The sequence below is a fragment of the Phacochoerus africanus genome, chromosome 9 (assembly GCF_016906955.1).
Source record: "Phacochoerus africanus isolate WHEZ1 chromosome 9, ROS_Pafr_v1, whole genome shotgun sequence".
Lineage (NCBI taxonomy): Eukaryota > Metazoa > Chordata > Mammalia > Artiodactyla > Suidae > Phacochoerus > Phacochoerus africanus.
Window position 1 is genome coordinate 116,264,426 of NC_062552.1, and position 19,464 is coordinate 116,283,889.

General features: G+C 43.9%; 1 protein-coding gene across 3 annotated transcripts in view; it reads right to left on the bottom strand.

The window, feature by feature from the left end:
- Positions 1 to 14,343, bottom strand: part of ATXN3 (ataxin 3) — a 33,778-nt gene extending 19,435 nt beyond the window's left edge. For 2 of the 3 annotated variants that reach the window (XM_047795040.1, XM_047795039.1), the window contains exons 1-6: positions 14,273 to 14,343; positions 7,918 to 8,082; positions 7,381 to 7,425; positions 5,528 to 5,613; positions 4,770 to 4,836; positions 632 to 719 (exon numbers count right to left, since the gene is read on the bottom strand). In XM_047795040.1, the coding sequence (XP_047650996.1) occupies positions 632 to 719; positions 4,770 to 4,836; positions 5,528 to 5,613; positions 7,381 to 7,425; positions 7,918 to 8,082; positions 14,273 to 14,296 (475 nt within the window). In that variant the 5' untranslated portion in view covers positions 14,297 to 14,343. The remainder of the gene's footprint in view (positions 1 to 631; positions 720 to 4,769; positions 4,837 to 5,527; positions 5,614 to 7,380; positions 7,426 to 7,917; positions 8,083 to 14,272) is intronic. The other variant, XM_047795042.1, reaches the window with a different exon arrangement.
- Positions 14,344 to 19,464: the final 5,121 nt, after the last annotated feature.

Sequence of the window (19,464 nt, forward strand, 5' to 3'; positions counted from 1 at the left end):
TATGTGACTCAGTAGGTGAAGGATCTGGCATTGCTGTAGCTGTGGTGTGGACTGCAACTTCGGCGCAGGTCTGATCCTGGCCTGGGAACTTCAACATGCCTCTGGTATGGCCAAAAAAAAAAAAAAAAAATGAATGATGAAATGAGTTGAAACAGAGAATGATGAAAGGAGTTGAAACAGAGAGATGAGAGTGAGTCAGATCCTAAAATCTTCAATGGAAAAGGAAGATCTCAGAGGACTGTGGAAGAGGAGGGGTGGAGTTTAATATAGTGGTCTGCTCTTCAAAGGAGATGGACTTTCTAGAGAAGAAGTGTAGCCTAGAAGGGGCAAGGAGCAGCAAGTAGAATACCTACCCCTCCCCTTGGCTCTGTGGTGTATGGGGTATGGAATACGAAGGAGCCACTACTTAGAGGGGCTGCAAAGCAAACAGCACCCTCAGGGGAGGGCCAGGTGTCAGCAAGAACTCACCTGAGCAGCATCACCCAAATCCCAGCCTAAAGCTCACTGTGTATAACCTCAGGATTATTTCCCTGCAGCTCCCATAAAAACAGTGCTGTTACACTCCTGTCTAAGGAGACAGTTTTATTTAGCTATTTCAAAAGAGAAAGAAAAATGTTCAGTTTTTACTTACCTTCCTGTTGTAGCTGAGCCAAGAAAAGTGCAAGGTATGTGTCTGATATTAATTCTGGACCCGTTAAGAGAGAATTCAAGTTGAACCACTGGGGGGAAAAAGGTCAGTCTTTAAGTTAGCGCACCTTGTAAGTTCCACATGTCAACCATCCAAACTTGGTAAGACTGTCCAAACACTGAAAACACGTCAAATCAAGATTTTTTAAAAAACTAATTAAGTAGTGTGATTTTAAAAAACTGAAATTGGAGTTCCCCTCGTGGCTCAGCGGTTAACAAACCCGACTAGTACCCATGAGGACGAAGGTTCGATCCGGGGCCTCACTTAATGGGTTAAGGATCTGGTGTTGCCATGGGCTGTGGTGTAGGTTGCACAAGCAGCTCTGATCTGGCATGGCTGTGGCTGTGGCATAGGCTGGCCGCCACAGCTCCGACTCAACCCGTAGCCTGAGAACCTCCATATGCCTCCAGTTTGGCCCTAAAAAGAAAAGAAAACAAAACAAAACAAACTGAAATAGGATAAGCAATGAGGTCCTGCTGTAGAGTACAGGGAACTATACCTAATCACTTGTGATGGAACATGATGGAGGATAACATGAGAAAAAGAATGTATATGCTTGTATAACTGGGTCACTTTGCTGTGCAGCAGAAATGGACAGAACACTACCAGTCGACTATAATAAAAACTTTTTAAAACAAAATCAAATAAAAACTGTAACAGAATGTTACAAATTTATCACTATTAAATGTCTAAGTTTATTAAGCTATAAACTTTAAATCCCTCCCACCTCTCCAATAAAAGAAACTGATAACCAATACGTTAAAGTTATCTTTTTTTTTTTTGGTCTTTTTTTTGCCTTTCTAGGGCCACTCCCTCGGCATATGGAGGTTCCCAGGCTTGGGGCTGAATCGGAGCTGTAGCCGCCGGCCTACACCACAGCCACAGCAACTCGGGATTGGAGCCTTGTCTGTGACCTACACCACGGTTCACGGCAATGCTGGATCCTTAAACCACTTTGCGAGGCCAGGGATGGAACCCGCAACCTCATGGTTCCTAGTTGGATTTGTTAACCACTGAGCCACGACAGGAACTCCCTAAAGTTATCTTTATTGATAGCTGTTAATTAAATCTTCTTTCAAAGCATCAGTCCAACAAAACCCTCATCTACTCACACTTCACTGATGTGGAAGAAATATAACAACTACCAAGTTTTCCCACTGATGATAATTTTGGTCAAAAGATTTTAAGTGTGAAAAAGCTAGACATTCCAGGAAAAGAATCTGTAATTGCCAACTATTTTTTTTTTGGCAGCACTTAACAGCATATGGAATTTCCCAGGCTGGGGATGGAATCTGAGCCACAGCTGTGACCTATGTCACAGATGCAGCAATGCCAGATCCTTAGTCCACTGCACCAGGCCAGGGATCGAACCTGCGCCGCAGCAGCAACTCAAGCCACTGAGGAGACAATGCCAGATCCTTAACTCACTGCACCACAGCAGGAACTCCAGTAATTACCAACTTATTTTCCTTTTTTTTCCCGTTTTTTAGGGCCACACCCTCTACATATGGAAGCTCTCAGGCTAGGGGGTCGAATCCGAGCTACTGCTGCCAGCCTACACCACACCCACAGCAAGTCGGGTTCTGAGCTGTGTCTTCGAGCCATACCACAGCCCACCAGGGCGTCAGATCCCTGACCCACTGAGCGAGGGCAGGGATGGAACCTGCATCCTCATGGATACTAGTCAGATTCATTTCTGCTGTACCACAACGGAAACTCCCACCAACTTATTTTCAAAAGATCACTAAGCCACTATTGCAAGTGACTGACAATATTTGGTCACTCCTTCAAGGGCATCCTAATTCAACCCACAAGATATAAAAGTTTCAGAAGTTACTGACCAACTACTTTTCCTGGATTTTGATAGAGATAATACTTTTCTCACATACAGGGCCCTCGGACGAAAGTCCATAGTGAAAAATACAATTTTGAACAAAAATATAAATTGGAACCAAAGACAATAAGCCATAATTTGACATGTCCTGTATTTAGCAAAGATAATTTAAAATGTGTAACTTTAATTTTGAAGAACTAAAGTTTTAGAAACTTCTCGAAGTAATAATTAAGTTTCCATGCAAATCAATACAAAGGAACTTCTGGAATCTAAGACTTCAGCTGTTAAAACAAAACAAAACAAAACAAACAAACAGATTACTGTTTTCTGATTACTTCGCACAGAAAACCTGAAGAAAACTTTACATTTTTTTTTAAAGCTATAAATAAAACCCAAAGTTAAATAACCTGGGCAGTTCCTGCCTGGTTCTTCCCTCGAGCTGAGTCCCCCTTGGGTGAGTCTCCAGGCCCTACATCTCCTTACTTGCTCTCTGCTCCCCAGGAGGGGCCTTAAGAAGTAACACTTAAGACGAAGCTGCTTCTAGAACAGACCTAAAAATAACAGCAGAGGTTTTGTTTTTGAATTATCTTTTATTGACTGAACTCAATGCACACTTTCTTGATTTCATTTTCTTTTCTGTCCTGTATTATTTTATTTTATTTATTTTTTTGGCCTCGCCCATGGCAGGCGGAAGTTCTTGGGCCAGAGACTGAATCGGTGCCACAGCAGTGACGATGCCAAGTCCTAAACGGCTAGGCTACCAGAGAACTTCCATTACTTGATCTTTTTAAGCAGCTCTATTCAGGTGTAATTGACATGCAGTGAACAGTGCACACTTAAAGCGTATAATGTGAAACGTTTAACAGATGTATACAGCACTGAAACCACCAGCACAGACGAGACAGTGAACTCAGTTCTCACGGCCAAGTTCCCTGTCCCGCGGGCAGTGCTCCTCTTTCACTGTTCCTTGCTCTCCTCGTCCCCAGGCAACCACGGGTTGACTGCGTTCTATCACTACAGAGTAGTTTGCACTTTCTAGACATTTATATAAATGCAACCGTACAGAACATAGTATTTTGTGTTTAGCTTCTTCCACTACGCACAATTATTTTGAGATTTATCCATGTTGCTGCATGTATCAGTAATTCATCCTTTGTTATTACATTAGCCCGTTTTCTTTTTTTATTACTCAATGAATTTTATTACATTTATAGTTGTACAATGATCATCACAACCCAATTTTATTGCATCACCCTCCCAATCCCTCCAGCCCATTCCCCCACCCCCACCTCACAACTTGTCTCCTTTGGAAACCATAAGTTTTTCAAAGTCTGTGAGTCAGTATCTGCTCTGCAAAGGAAGTTCACTGTTTCCTTTTCTTAGATTCCACATATAAGTGATTTCATTAGCCTGTTTTCAATAACCCTCTTTCAAAGAATTGAAATTCTAAGAAAAAATAATTTAACTCTGTTTCAAAAATGGCATCATGGGGAGTTCCATCACGGCTCAGTGGGTTGAGAGCCCAACACAGTATCCATGGATATACAGGTTCTATCCCCTGGCCTGGCTCAGTGGGTTAAGGATCTGGCATTGCTGCAAGCTACAGCATGGTCACAGATGTGGCTCGGATCCAGCGTTGCTGTGGCTGTCCACAGACCTGCAGCTACAGCTCCAATTTGATCCCTCACCTGGGAACGTCCATATGCCGCAAGTACAGACTTAAAAAAAACAATGGTATCATGTACACAAAATTGGTAAGTATTTTAAAAAAATAACATTTTAGGTATTTTTCTTGATCTTAAAAAGGCCTTGCTCAAAACACATTCTACATTCTTTAAGAAAAAACATGATTTATGTATATTTCATTTCATAATATACATAAAATTAATTGTATCACAGATGTGAATAACTAAACCTATTATGCTAAAGCAAACATGGCTGAAAACTTTTATTCATGCAAGAAGCTATTTAAGGCTTTGTGACACTGCTATGCTTAACACAAATCTGTGAAAATAGTGGTTAACTGACAGAACATCTTTGTCACATAAAGACTCACTTAAAATTAACCACAGCTGTATTAGCTGAAATAGAAAATTTTACTTATGTTTTGTCCATCTAGATTGAAACCACGCCACATGTACACATCACTGGTGAGTTTCTTCATCTTTCAGGTACCAAACCCTTACACTTTAGTTGCAAACGAGGTGCAAGATGAGAAAAAAGACAAGGAAGGAAGAAAAGCATTACCTGTTTTCCTAATTTTCTAACTGTAAACCAGTGTTCCTTATAATTGCATATAAATGACCTTTCATTTCTAGAAAAAGGAAAAAAAACACATGCACAATATTAAGTTGGAATATTAGAGTTCAAATTTGTGTAGTTTATCTCCTGGCAAGTATTATATAGAACATGATAATTTAGGATTATGTTTACGGTTTTTAAGTATCACTGCTTTAAAAAAAAAAAAAATTGCAAGAGTATGAGTCTCTGTGCAGGTCGGTGACATCATGCAAAAACCATGGCATCACATTCCTTCAAGGCTCAGCTCTGCACTGCCAGACACGAGGGGTCAGGAAAGCTCAGTGGGCAGATTTCACCGACAGCCCCCAAAGGCAAACCAGGAAAATCTCAGGGAATGAATTAGGAAACATCAAAATAAAAGCATGCAAGACACAGTTTTCTTTTTTTTAATCTTTTGAGGGCCCCACCTGTGGCAGATGGAAATTCCCAGGCTAGGGGTCGAATTGGAGCTGGAGCTGCTGGCCTACACCACAGCCACAGCCACGAGAGATTCAAGCCTCCTCTGTAACCTACACCTCAGCTCATGGCAATGCCAGATCCTTAACCCACTAAGTGAGGCCAGGGACTGAACCCTCGTCCTCATGGATATGAGCTGGATTCGTTGCCACTGAGCCACAATGGGAACTCCCAGTTTTCTTAAGAAAGTGTAACTTAAAAAACCAAATTCAGGAAAAGCAATGTAGGAAAAGCAAATGACATCTTACATGGGATCGATCCTGAGCCTCTGATACTCTGGACTGTTAAAGAGGATTAGTTCTAAACCCCACACTTTCAAGGCATTGCTTATAACCTGTTAAAAAAAAAAAATAGCAGGTTATAAAAATTCCAATTTAAGTAGTATAGCCATGTCAGCTGTATAAACAATTGCACTTTATATACAAAAATTTCCCCATAAGGTTATGATTTTTACAAAGAGTGTGTAGCTTGGTCACCAAATCCATAAATAATATATAAACATAGCATTAAAAGAGTGCTTTTTATACTAAGTTTCTGGAATATTCCAGAGAACCACACAAATTCCTAGATAAAACTGCCTCAAAAAAATCCAGGTGGATAGTCTATCCAGTAAGTGCTATTCTTAAAATTAGTCCACTGTAAACGGGGTGATAATTTGGGCGCTTGGGGCCCTGCTTTAGAAAAATTATATTCGGAGTTCTCGTCATGGTCAGTGGTTAATGAATCTGACTAGGAATCTGATTAGACCCCTAGCCTGGGAACCTCTATATGCCTCGGGAGCGGCCCAAGAAATGGCAAAAAGGGGAAAAAAAAGAAGTGTTATATTCAATTTATAACCTGATATGTCAGTAAGAGTTATTATTTTGTCTTTTTAGGGCTAAACCCACAGCATATGAAAGTTCCCAGACTAGGGGTTGGATCACAGTTGCAGTTGCCAGCCTACACCACAGCCATAGCAACTGGGGACCCAAGCCACATCTGCGACCTACACCACAGCTCACGGCAGCACCGGATCCTTAACCCACTGAGCTGGGCCAGGGATCCAACCCGCATCCTCTTGGATACTAGTCAGATTCATTACTGCTGAACCACAATGGGAACACTGATGGTGAAAATTTTACGCCTATTAAAATGAGTTATTTCTGGGGATTTAAACTGAAGCTTTCATAAGTTTTAGACTTCTATTATTATGAGTTTGTAATTTGTGCAGAAAAAAAGGATAAACCTGATTATTTCAAACTGTCTTAGAAAAAAAGGAAATTTCTGAAAATGTACTTCCTACCCTCTAAGGTAGCCAACAAGCAGCAAGTGAACCAGGTGTGAGGCAGAAACATGAATGCAGTGCAGTGGGCAACTGTGAACTGGCACCAGGAGCGGGGCTGCACACACAGGAGGTGACAGGTGCTAGGCCTGCTTGGGCCTGCAGCAGCTGTTACCTGGAACCGGCCACAATGGAACACCAGCTGGAAACGCCAGTGACTGAGGAGTCCAGGAGGACAGTACAGGGCAAGGCAAGCAGCACTATTTGCAGCAATGAGTGCCCCAAGAGAGGTTCTAGAAGAACTCTGGATATGCCTCACAGGTGTTAGAAATGGAACAGAAGACTCACAGGTTGGAAAAAAAATCAATCTCACAAGTACATATATATTCACCTACAGAATTCAAGGGGAGGATTAAGTTTAAAAAAAGGAAAAAAACCCAGAGAACACAACAGACGCACTCAGCCCTGGTAGGCTGACTGCAATGGAAGGCACTAAGGTGCTGCGTTTTATTGTCTCAAACTTACACAAGAGATGCTAAGTTCGAAAGACTGTGACTTACTGGAGTTGCCATTATCAGCAGGAGGGTACAAATGAATAACCTGCTTTGAAAAAGCCCTACTCTAGAACAAAGCTCCTACCATCCTAATTTTCATGTTTCTCTCCATAAAAATCTAGTACTCTACAAGAGGACAGTCTTGCACTCTTAGACACAGTCTATTGGAGGCGCTTCTTAAGGTCACATCGTTACAGGGACTATGAAAGGCTGTGAAACACATACCCGGAGCTTTGACAGTGCCTGGGACATAAACTCCACTTCGTACATGCCTGTGAGTACTCACTTGTATAGAGAAGAAGCCACTGTCGTCCATATTTCCAGAAGGCTGCTGTTTAATTCGGATCGGTTGTTAGGTGGGGGGCGGAGGTTGAGGGTGGGGAGAGAAGAATAAAGTGCCATTAGGGTGCATATTTAAAATAACATCCCGTTCATTCCCGTCTACAAAGTCGAGAGCCAAGTTGTAATGAACAATCCAGATCCCCATAGAAAAATTGGTTCATCCTTTTCTAAAGAGTACCCATTGGAGTTCCCGTCGTGCAGCAGTGGTTAACGAATCCGACTAGGAACCATGAGGTTGCGGGTTCGGTCCCTGGCCTTGCTCAGTGGGTTAACGATCCGGCGTTGCCGTGAGCTGTGGTGTAGGTTGCAGACGTGGCTCGGATCCCACGTTGCTGTGGCTCTGGTGTAGACTGGCGGGCTATAGCTCCAATTAGACCCCTAGCCTGGGAACCTCCATATGCCCAGGGAGCAGCCCAAGAAATAGTTAAAAAAGACAAAAAAAAAAAAAAACCATGTGATTTAGTGAGTTTACAGTCAGTACCTGTAAAAAAGTGCGATAGTCCTCACTAGTAACCCCTCCTTCTGCCATTCTCATCCTCTCTTCCTCATCGAGCTGGTGTGCAATTGAAGATAATTCCACAGGGCTGAAGTACTCTCCTTGCAATAGGTTATTCAAGCAATGTTGAGCACAAAGTGAGCCTTCTTGCTATTATTTCCGAAAGAAAAAAATTCAAATGTGATTTGTTAAACAGATTTGTATAGCACTTTCCCCTCAAGAGAAATTTAACCATTAACTTCTTAACCCAGCCCAACTGTACGGTTTTAGCTTCAGACAAGCATGATTAACACAGGTATATGCATTTTGTTAACATTTATTTTAAAATTCTGCCCTTAACGAAATTACAGTTACTTAGCTATATGATCGAAAACTTAAGAATGATCTATATTAAGCAAACATTATCTATTAAAGACACCAAATCTCCTATTTTACTAAAAACCCTAGCACTAACATTTAGCCTCCATCATTTTCAGTGGCTAGAGCAAATACATTTTTAGCAATTCCATGGTAAATTACTAATGTTGAAAGGAAATTTTAATCCCTAGAACATTTGTCCTTCCTGTCTTTTTAAAGTATAGTTGATTTACAATGTTGTGCCAAGAACATTTGTTCTTTTAACGAGATAATCTTTACTCCATCTAAATGCGCGTTCATGGAATTTCAAATTCATGAACACATGAAGAATCTCAAGAACTGGTACAGTAAGAAAAATTCTGTTTGATGTTTATGAAGACTTGTAGCTATGGGGAGTTCCCACTGTGGCTCAGTGGTTAATGAATCCGACTAGGAACCATGAGGTTGCGGGTTCGATCCCGGGCCTCACTCAGTGAGTTAAGGATCTGGTGCTGCCGTGAGCTGTGGTGTAGGTCGCAAATGTGGCTCGGATCCCGAGCTGCTGTGGCTGTGGCTGTGGCTGTAGTGTAGGCTGGTGGCTACAGCTCCGACTGGACCCCTAACCTGGGAACCTCCTTTTGCCTTGAGTGAGACCCTAGAAAAGACAAAAAGACAAAAAGACTTGTAGCTACAGAGCTGAGATTCTCTGCAAGGAACTTCAAGGATAATTTACACAGTGTTGTGCAAAGAGGAGAACCACCCCCTGAGCTCACTTCTGGACAAGCCAGCAAGGTGGCTGCATCCAAGTTCAGCTCCCAAGAGATCACTGGCTTCCTGTTAGGGGCGTGGGAATACAACTTCCCAAGGACCCCAGGGTCTTTAGGTGCTGGGCATGTGGCTTTCTCCTGCAACTGGCTGGCACCCCAAATCCAGGCTGCCTCCAACTAAGCAGCCTGCTTATCACCCCTCTCCCACAACAATGCTGCTTTCCTGTTTCCCAATGACAGGGGAGACCCACGGGTGCATGAGACCCCTCCTTCCCTGTGAACCCAGCCTGGACTGGTCCCCTCAGGGAGATGATGGCAGAGAAGAGATCTGCTGCTGCTGCTGCTAACCCTGGACCTCAAGGTTCTCCATTTCCCCAGTAAAGTCTATTCCCTCACTCAGTCTGTCTGACATCCTGCAGTTTGTGCCGAGTTATCTGACCCCAAAGACCAACACCTGCAGGACACATCTCCTCCCTGAGTTCATGTTCTAGGAACAAAATTCAGCTGCAGAAAAAGACACAGGATATGTGGACATAACGGACTAGGAATGCAGTGTAAGGCAGGGGGGCTGAGACAAGTTTATCTCCATGTTTCGATGGGGAATAAGTAGCTTGATACCAAAGAAGACAACATCTATCCCTTAAGTCACAGCCACGATGGTAAGAGAGGACTGCCTCCAGCTCTTTTTCCTTCCTTTCCTACTGCCACTGAATAATACAACGTGTTGGTTGAATAAAGCAACTCCCATTGAATAATGCAACGTGAACTGAGGGGACAACAGATGCCCTTTATAAGATTCTGAAAAATAATCGATAAAAATGTGTGTGTGTATAACTGATTTACTGTGCTGTACACCTGAAACTAACAAACTTTCTAAGTCAACCATACTCCAATCAAATTTTTTTTGAAAAAGCACTTGAAATCAAATCTTATCTAAGGAAAACTGTATTGCTTCAGAAAATAATAAAGTTCTGTACTTCTCATATGATTTAAGAGAAAGAAAGTACAAATTACTCAGTTAAAATTGGGGAAAAAAATAACTTTTTTCTGTTTTGGCTGCCCCTGCAGCATATGGAAATTCCCAGAATGGGGATTGTGTCTGAGCCAGAGCTGTGACCTACGTCGCAGATGCAGCAACAATGCTGCATCTTTAACCCACTGTGCGGGGCCAGGATCAAACCGGCACCTCCACAGAGACAAGCTGGATCATTAACCCACTGTGCAACAGTGGAAACGCCTAAAGAAAATCTTTTTTTTTTTTGTCTTTTTTACTATTTCTTGGGCCGCTCCCGCGGCATATGGAGGTTCCCAGGCTAGGGGTCGAATCGGAGCTGTAGCCACCGGCCTACGCCAGAGCCACAGCAACGCGGGATCCGAGCCGCATCTGCAACCTACACCACAGCTCACGGCAACGCCGGATCCTTAACCCACTGAGCAAGGGCAGGGACCGAACCCGCAACCTCATGGTTCCTAGTCGGATTCGTTAACCACTGCGCCACAATGGGAACTCCACGCCTAAAGAAAATCATTTTTTTAAAGCCCAAAATGAGTCAAATTCTACATGGACCAAAAAAATTGTAAAATGGCCCCATCTAAGAGTATTCATTTCCCTGCCCACCCTACCTCCCAACTATCCCCAGCCACCTTTTTCTCATCAAGCTTTAACCAAAACTGGATCGACATTCACTTTGCTATAGTCAAAGTTCAGTGGTATTGAAATGCAATGGTCTCAAGCCCAGACTTGTGTTGGAATCACATGATGCACCAACTGCGTCTTCAGCTTTACCAAGATATCTTACAAATTCACAAAGGGTAACTGCAACCAAATCATTCCCTCACTGTCACCAAAGTCTTGAGGACCAACCTGAAACGAGTTCAAATTCCCAGAGACACAACTATCTACAACAGAAACCACGCATAAACCCAAAGATGCGCTCAGAAATGGCCTAACCAGGGCCATGCAATCAACCCAGCAGCACTTCATCTCACCTTACTAAGAGTAAGGTCTCACCTCTTCTTATGAGGTTCGGCGAACACGAGCATCTGAATAACAACAAGCCAGCGCTTCTCCAGCACCATGTGCCAGGTAGCATTCTAAGCACTCATAAGGCTGAGGCAGACACTTCCTTATCCGCAAAGGCAAAGGAGGAAACTGGAGCACAGAGATAACGAGTAACTTGCCCAGGATGACACAGGTAGTAAATGGCAGAGCTGGGATTCAAACCCAGGCAGAGGTTTCAAGTCTGTACTATTACCACTTCCCCGAGTCACTTATTGGAACGTGGTGATTTCTAAACTTCAAATATCCTAAAGATAGTTAAGAACCAGCAATCACACACACACAAAAACATAATGAATGTCATAAAGTCAATGCTCAGCATCTTTCCAGTATTTTCACTAATTTTAAATATAATCCCGGGAGTTCCCGTCATGGCACAGTGGAAATGACTCCGACGAGGAACCATGAGGTTGCGGGTTCAATCCCTGGCCTCGCTCAGCAGGTCAAGGATCTAGTGTTACTGTGGCTGTGGTGTAGACTGGTGGCTACAGCTCCGATTAGACCCCTAGCCTGGGAACCTCCCCCCCCCCAAAAAAAAACACCCACAAGTTTGGTTATCGTTCTCAATTGTAAACACATAAAAGTACTGATTCAGACGGCACAGTCACCTCACCAAGAGCAGTCAGCAAGAGATGTGATATAAAAATGACAGAAAGCAGACACCAGAACTAAAAAAAAAAACCCAAACCAAACCAAACCCCCGGGGAGGTGGTGGCCATTCAGCACTGGGGTTTAATTTAGGAATTGGCAAACTCTAGCCTTTGGGTCAAATTTAGTCTGCCCCTATGAATGGGTTAAACACTTTTAGATGGTTGGGAAAACACACACATACAAACATGTGAGAACATAAATGACCAGCAAAGTCTAAAATATTTACAGAAAAAACTGTTTATTTATTTATTTATTTTTGTCTTTTTGCCATTTCTTGGGCTGCTCTCGCAGCAAGCACATGGAGGTTCCCAGGCTAGGGGTTGAATCGGAGCTGTAGCCACTGGCCTACACCAGAGCCACAGCAACGCAGGATCCAAGCTGCATCTACCACCTACACCACAGCTCACAGCAACGCCAGATCCTTAACCCACTGAGTGAGGCCAGGGATCAAACCCACAACCTCATGGTTCCTAGTTGGATTCGTTAACCACTGCGCCATGACAGGAACTCCAAAAACTGTTTACTTTAGATAAATGGCACTATATACAACTTTGATGCTCAAAGAACGCTCTTGAGTCATTGAAATATTTATTGAGCACCTACTATGTGCCAGGCAATAAACAACTGTTTACATTTTAACTTAATAACGAGCACTCAAAGTGACAACTCTGAAAAGAAGGAAACCAACATTCCAAGAGTAAGTGATGCAAAGCCCTCCGTAGGTAGGTATCTCTATATGCACAGCTTTCTTAGGGCCAAAGTTGGTTCTCTGGATGCCCAAACCTAGGCAAACCAAGACGTAAATGTATGCAGTGGATTGGAAGGGAGTGCTCTAAAAAATGTCATATTGAGCTCAAACATTCCCAGAAGGGACTGTATATGCTATGAACAATAGGCCCTGTGGTTATAGTTGCTTTTCATACTCTTGAAATATGCCTGAAGAACATTAGTAAGAGTCTTCATTTGCTAAGTATGTATAAGTTGGTGACAAGGATAAATGTATTCCTAAAGCATCTTTAAGTCTCCATTCATGCTGATAATTCTAAGCAACTTCTTTCAGGTAAGTGGATTTTCACTAGGCTAGCTAGCAGCCATCTTCTTTTGATCCCACGGTGTAACAGTTAACTTCACTGAAATCCATCCAATGTAGGTACCAATCAATACTGCTAAAAAATATATTTATAATTCTCAAGAAGTGATGTGGAAAAATTTAATGTCTTCAATGTTGAAACATTTGGTCCTACACCAAAGCTTCTGAAAATCAGTCATTAAAATATGTCCACCCAGGGCTCTTCATCCAATCTCCTTAGCCAAGCAACTAAATTTCTCTGTCCAAGATTCATATGTCAGTTAAGTCAAAAGCCTAGTGATAACCATAACACTGAGGCCTTCCTTGCCTGCACATAAAAACTGGTCTATCCTAGTGCCAAAACTTACTGAAATATTTTCTCTAAACAAAAACACTCCGTAACAATTTGTTTGGGTTTATAATGCACTTCTTTTGTCTTTGATTGCTTTATGCGAGTACCGTGTGTGTGTATTTTCAAATGCATAATCATTTACAATTACTTAACAAAACAAAATCCTTTTGCTCCGATTAAATAAGTCACATCAGCAACCCTTTCCAAACATGAAACTATTATGAAACAAGATATGAGCCAAAGTTGTCCTGAGGAAGCTTTCACTCACACCCAAGTGGTTTGATAATTGTATGCGAGAAAAGACGAGTTTCTCCACATGCCACATTATCTTCAAGTGCATGGTCATGGAGGAATCAAAGCAAAAGCAGGCTAGGCGGACAACAAAATTATTCCTATTCACCCTTGATATCTAATAAGAAAGCTGGCTTCCTGATCCAGAAAGATGCGACTACCAAAAGAAAAGAAACCCAAACATCTCGTAACAAAAACTCTTGCGACGACTTCCCCATTCAGGGGCGCCCAGGGTTTCCTACTTCACGTCCTTAAGTGTCACGCCCTCCATGTAACGAGCCAAGGTCCCTGGTCCAGGGAGGCTCAAGGACCCGGTGCAGGAGAAGAATCTAAGTGTGTGGGACAGTCCAACAGAGAATTGAGGAGCCCAGAGAAGGAAAAGTTCATTCTTCCAAGGGGTAGGACTGGGAGAGTCGGGTGGAGTTGGAAAGGATGGAGGGAGGTGTCCGAGAGATGACCAGCTAGAAGCTGGTGGGGGAGAGGGACCGGAGCAGGAATCCCACGGAAAGTGGAGGGGAAGCGCAGAAGCCACCTCCTCTCTCGTGCTCCGAGGCGCCCCCACCCCGCCGGCCCTGCCCAGATTTCCTCCCGGATCCCCAGACCTCCCCGCCCAGGGCTCCTCGCGCACGGGCCTTAGGGGCGGAGGGTGCCATGGGGGCATCGCTGAAGCTCCCCAGCCGCTGAAGCTTCTCCCGCCCGGCGAGATGGGGTTGGGGGCGTCTCGGGCCCCACCCAGCTCCCCGGGAGGCAGCGATGCCGCGCCCCATGCCGGCCGCCGCGCAGCAGACTGGTCCCCACCGAATGCGGACACTCACTTTTTCGTGGAAGATGGACTCCATGTTTATTTGTCTGGAGCCAACGGCCCCTTCGCCGAACCAGCCCCCTCCAGCTCCGCCCCCCGACCCCACCCCTCCGCCCACCTTGCCCCGCCCCGCCCCGGGCAGCCCCTGCCCGCGTGCCTCGCGCAGACCAATCACCCCCGAGGAGGCCAGTCACGTGGAACGAAGGGGGGGGGGGGAACGCCGGGGCGGTAAACGCGGGGGCACGTGACCTTTGTAGCCGCGTCCTCCCACCGCTTGTTATCTAGCCTTCCGGGGGATGCTGCAGCGCCCCCTGCCGTGTGGAGGGTCATCCTGGCTTGGCACCCATTGCTATGGATTCTCAGACTTCTAGGGGTCTGAATAAGGACCACTGGCTTCTATGGTCTTGTTTTCCACTTTACCTTGTACTTTCTGTTGATCATATTTGCATACAGTTGTTTAATATCTTTCTCCTCCTCCCCCAAAGACTGTGGTTGCATCACTTGATACTAAGCACTTGTGTAAAAGTGAGAGTGAATATCTATGCAGGTCTTATTCTTGTAAGGGTGGGCACTTTTATAAGTGATTTGCATATATTAATGAAGTTAATACAGCAACCTTTGATGTAACATTATTATCCCTATTCTACACATGAGGAAACGGAGGCGTTGGAGAAAGTAAGAACAGCAAAACTAATAAGTCCATTCTCCTTATTACTAGTGTAAATTTTCTGGCACTGAAGAGGAAGCATTGGTTCTGGAAGGTGAAAAATCCAGGAAAGTGTTGGGCGGGGGGGTAGCTGAAGGAGTAGGACAGGAGTGGATCTTGCATCTCGAAACCAGGTTAAGGAACGTGTGCTTTTTAAAAGGCAGCAGGGAGCTAGATAAGGGTTTTAAGAGAAGAGACAGGCTCAAATTTGCATTTTAGGATGACCACAGAAGAGAGCCATTACCGTCAAATGAAACTTGGGAGAGGTGGTGGTGTTTGGCCTAGGGCAGTGACTTGGAGCTGGAGAAAGACCATTTTGAGAGATAATTAGCAAGTAGGGAGACTCAACAAAACCTTGGTACGAGCATAGGGAGTGATTTCAGAGTTTCTGCCTAGGCAGCCATGGTGGCAGGAGCAATATTCACTGATTTAGGGAGTAAGTGGAGGAGAAGGTTTGGAGAAGAGAAGACAGAGTTTACATTTTGTAGATGTTGGTTGCATGTGAAATCTCTATGAGACATTCGAGTACTTATGCTGAGTAATATATATTCTATATTCGACATTTTTTATACGTTATAAATGGCTTGGTTATTTCAAAAAGGGAACTGAAACCATAGGAGTGAATATAATCATCCTGGGGGAAAAGGAAGGGATTGAGAAGAGGATCTGGCAGAGCCCGCAGGGTAGAGAAGGAATAGCCAGGGAGGAGGGAGGACAAGCAAGGGGAAGCCCTGGGAAGGACACGTTTCAAGGAGCAGTCAGGGTCCGTTGCTGCCCAGGGGTCTAGCAACATAAGGACTTACAAGACTCCACTAAATTATGTTGCTCTGGAGACCACTGGTGACCTTGGTGAGTGCAGGTCCAGAGGAACAGAAGGGGCAGTGGGAGGTTAAAAAAAAATGAAACTGTCAGGGAGGACCAAGTGTTCACAGGGAGGACTCCGTTGCCCTTTATCAAAGGTCTCTGCATGTACAGTTCACAGGCCTGTATTGGAAATAGTCCATGTTCTTAAGAAATGGTGGCCTAAACTAGGGAAACAAATCATAGTCTCATGAATTGAAAAAAAAATATGCTAATAAGTTTTTCTAATTTTTCTCTGTGTGTGTGTGTGTGTATGTGTGTGTGTGGCTGTACCCACAGCATGTGGAAGTTCCCAGGGCCAGGGATCACAGCAGTGACAACACTGGAACCTTAACCTGCTGAGCCACCAGGGAACTCCTGTTGTGTTTTTTTTTTGTTTGTTTGTTTGTTTTTTTTGGTCTTTTTGCCATTTCTAGGGCCGCACCCTCGGCACATGGAGGTTCCCAGGCTAGGGGTCTAATCAGAGCTGTAGCCGCCAGCCTACACCAGAGCCTCAGCAACGCGGGATCCGAGGTGCATCTGCAACCTACACCATAGCTCAGAGCAATGCCAGATCCTTAACCCACTGAGCGAGGCCAGGGATCGAACTCACAACTTCATGGTTCCTAGTCAGATTTGTTAACCACTCAGCCACGACAGAACTCCTGTGTTTTGTTTTTTGTTTTTTAAGGAAATGTGTGTCTGTGTAGAGAAACATGTATTTATTTTTTGTGTGTATTTGTATTACGAAACTTTAGAAGAAGATACAGGAAACCCAGAGGTAACATGTTTGAATAGGAAGAGAACCAGGCAAATTTGGGGAAGGGGTGAGCAAGAGATTTTTCACTCTATACAATATTTGTCTTGAATTTTGTGCTAATTAATGTATGACTTCTTCAGAAAAAATATAATTGTATTCATTTCCTGGAGATACTATAGCAAATTACTACAACCTTGGTGGCTTACAACAACAGAAGTGTATTCTCTCACTGTTCTTGGGGCCAGAAGCCTGAAAGCAAGCTGTGCTCCCTCCTGAAAGCTCTAGGGGAGGGTCCTTTCTCGCTTCCTTCAGCCCCTGATGGCTTCTGGTGTTCCTTACCTTGCAGCAGCATAACTCCAGTTTCTGCCTCTGTCATTACATGGCCTTCTTCCTTCTGTGTATCTTCATGTCCTCTCCTCTTATAAAACACTGGTCATTGGATTTCAGTCCTGCTCTTCTAATCCAGGGTAATTTTATGTCAAGGGCCTCAACTAAATACATTGGCAAAGACTCTATCTCCAGATAAGCTCTTTGGTTCTGGATGGACTTGAATTTTGGAGGATTTTGATTGAACTAATAGCTTACTAGGATGTAAATGACTCCAAGTGATCTTGTAGTTTTGTTCATTGTTAAATCCTTGGCGTGTTGAACAGTGCCTGGCAATATTTAGTAATGTTGAATTAACACTAATCACTTCATTAGGTCTTCCTGACCTATTGAGCTTGTGATTAATAGCATCATAGAAATGAAAAGATCAGTTCCCTGGAAGGCAGAATATAAGTGCTGGTTTTGGCTTTGCCACTGAAACTGTGTGTGATTTGGGCGTTAGATTTTTCTCTTTTCCTATTGTGATAACTCCACTTGATATTTGGCACATCCCAAACTTCAGCTTGATAGGATAACTTATTATTTGTCAAAACTCACTAACGGTACTCTCCAGGAAGCATCCTCTGCTCTGCAGCTTATTTTTATTTTTTGTCTTTTTGGGGCTGCACCCTGGGCATATGGAGGGTCTCACGCTAGAGGTTGATTTGGAGCTGCAGCTACTGGCTTACACCACAGCCTCGGCAATAATGCAGGATCGGAGCCGTGTCTGTAACCTATACCACAGCTCATGGGCAACGCTGAGCTAACCCGCTGAGCAAGGCCAGGGATCAAAGCTGCAGTTGGGTTCATTACCACTGAGCCACGACGGGAACTCATGCAGCTATTTTAGAAGTCCCCTTCTGATTTCCAGTTTCAGTGTGTTCCGTTCATAGCATGGCCAGTGATCTTTCCCCCAGTGCAGTGGGTTAAATGATCCGTAAGTTGCAGCTTCAGCTTGGATTTGATCCATGGACTGGGAACTTCCATGTGCCATGGGCATGGCTGAAAAAAAAATTTACAAAAATACAAACCTCACAAATTTTTCTCTCACTTATCAGATGAAATGTTACTATGTATTGGACACTGGAACTATAACCATATGAGAGAAACCAACAGTCCCACTCCCATGGAGCTAATGGGAGGGACTTTTTTTTTTTTTTTTTTTTTGTCTTTTTAGGGCTGCACCCACAGCACATGGAGGTTCCCAGGCTAGGGGTCCAAATGGAGCTGTAGTCACTGGCCTACGCCAGAGCCACGGCAACACAGGATCCGAGCTGCATCTGCAACCTACACCACAGCTCACAGAAATGCCAGATCCTTAACCCACTAAGTGAGGCCAGGGATTGAACCTACATCCTTATGGATGCTAGTCGGGTTCGTTAACTGCTGAGCTACAACAGGAACTCCATTGGGAGGGACTTTTAAATAATTACACAATGTTACTCTATTTAAAATCCTTCAGTAGCTTCCTATTGCTGGCTTAAAAAACTCTTTGTGATCTGGACCAATCACCTATCTGGCTTTATCTACCAGAATTCTCTCAGCTCTAGTCACACCAGCTTCCCTTGACTTCCAAAAAGTCCTCTGAGGACAAGTCCTCTGTGCCAACACTGTACGATGCCCATGCCTACATTAAAACACTCATTACACCGCACTAGACTTAGTATTTTACATGCTGCTGGACTAACAGCTTTTGAGGGTTGGGCTGTCTTTTTATATCAAGGGTTGGTACAAAGTGGTGAATAAATGCATGAATTTTAGGGGCACAGACAAGTATCGCAATAGTTCAGTAGGAGCTGGATTACTGAGCTAAGCATAAAGAGTTCCGGGAGACAGAGTAGATGAAATAAATGTACTTCCAGACTTCTGTGTCACCTTGGACAGCTCAACTTTTTAGTCATTTAAGTGAAGTTTATCCCTTAAATGTTGAGATTACACAAAGATCCTGCTTCTTGAACATTGTCTCTTTCTAAACTGATATAAATTTTGTTACCCCAGGAGTTCCCGTCGTGGCGCAGTGGTTAACGAATCCGACTAGGAACCATGAGGTTGCGGGTTCCGTCCCTGCCCTTGCTCAGTGGGTTAACGATCCGGCGTTGCCGTGAGCTGTGGTGTAGGTTGCAGACGCGGCTCAGATCCCGCGTTGCTGTGGCTCTGGTGTAGGCCGGTGGCTACAGCTCTGATTAGACCCCTAGCCTGGGAACCTCCAAATGCCATGGGAGCGGCCCAAGAAATAGCAAAAAAAAGAAAAATTTTTTTTTGTTACCCCAAACCAAATAGTGAAACAGAGTTTGATATTTTAAAATTTATAATGCGTCAGCTTAAATGTCCTGAGTTTTTTATTTTAATTTTATGGCTGTACGCATGGCATATGGAAGTTCCTGGGCCAGGGATTGATCCTGAGCCTCTGCAGCGACCTGACCTGCTTCAGTTGGGTTCTTAACCCACTGTGCCACAGCAGGCGCTCCTTAAATGTCCTGAGTTCTGAAAAGAATCTGTGATTAGGGAGTATTGTTTGATTGTAATTTCACTT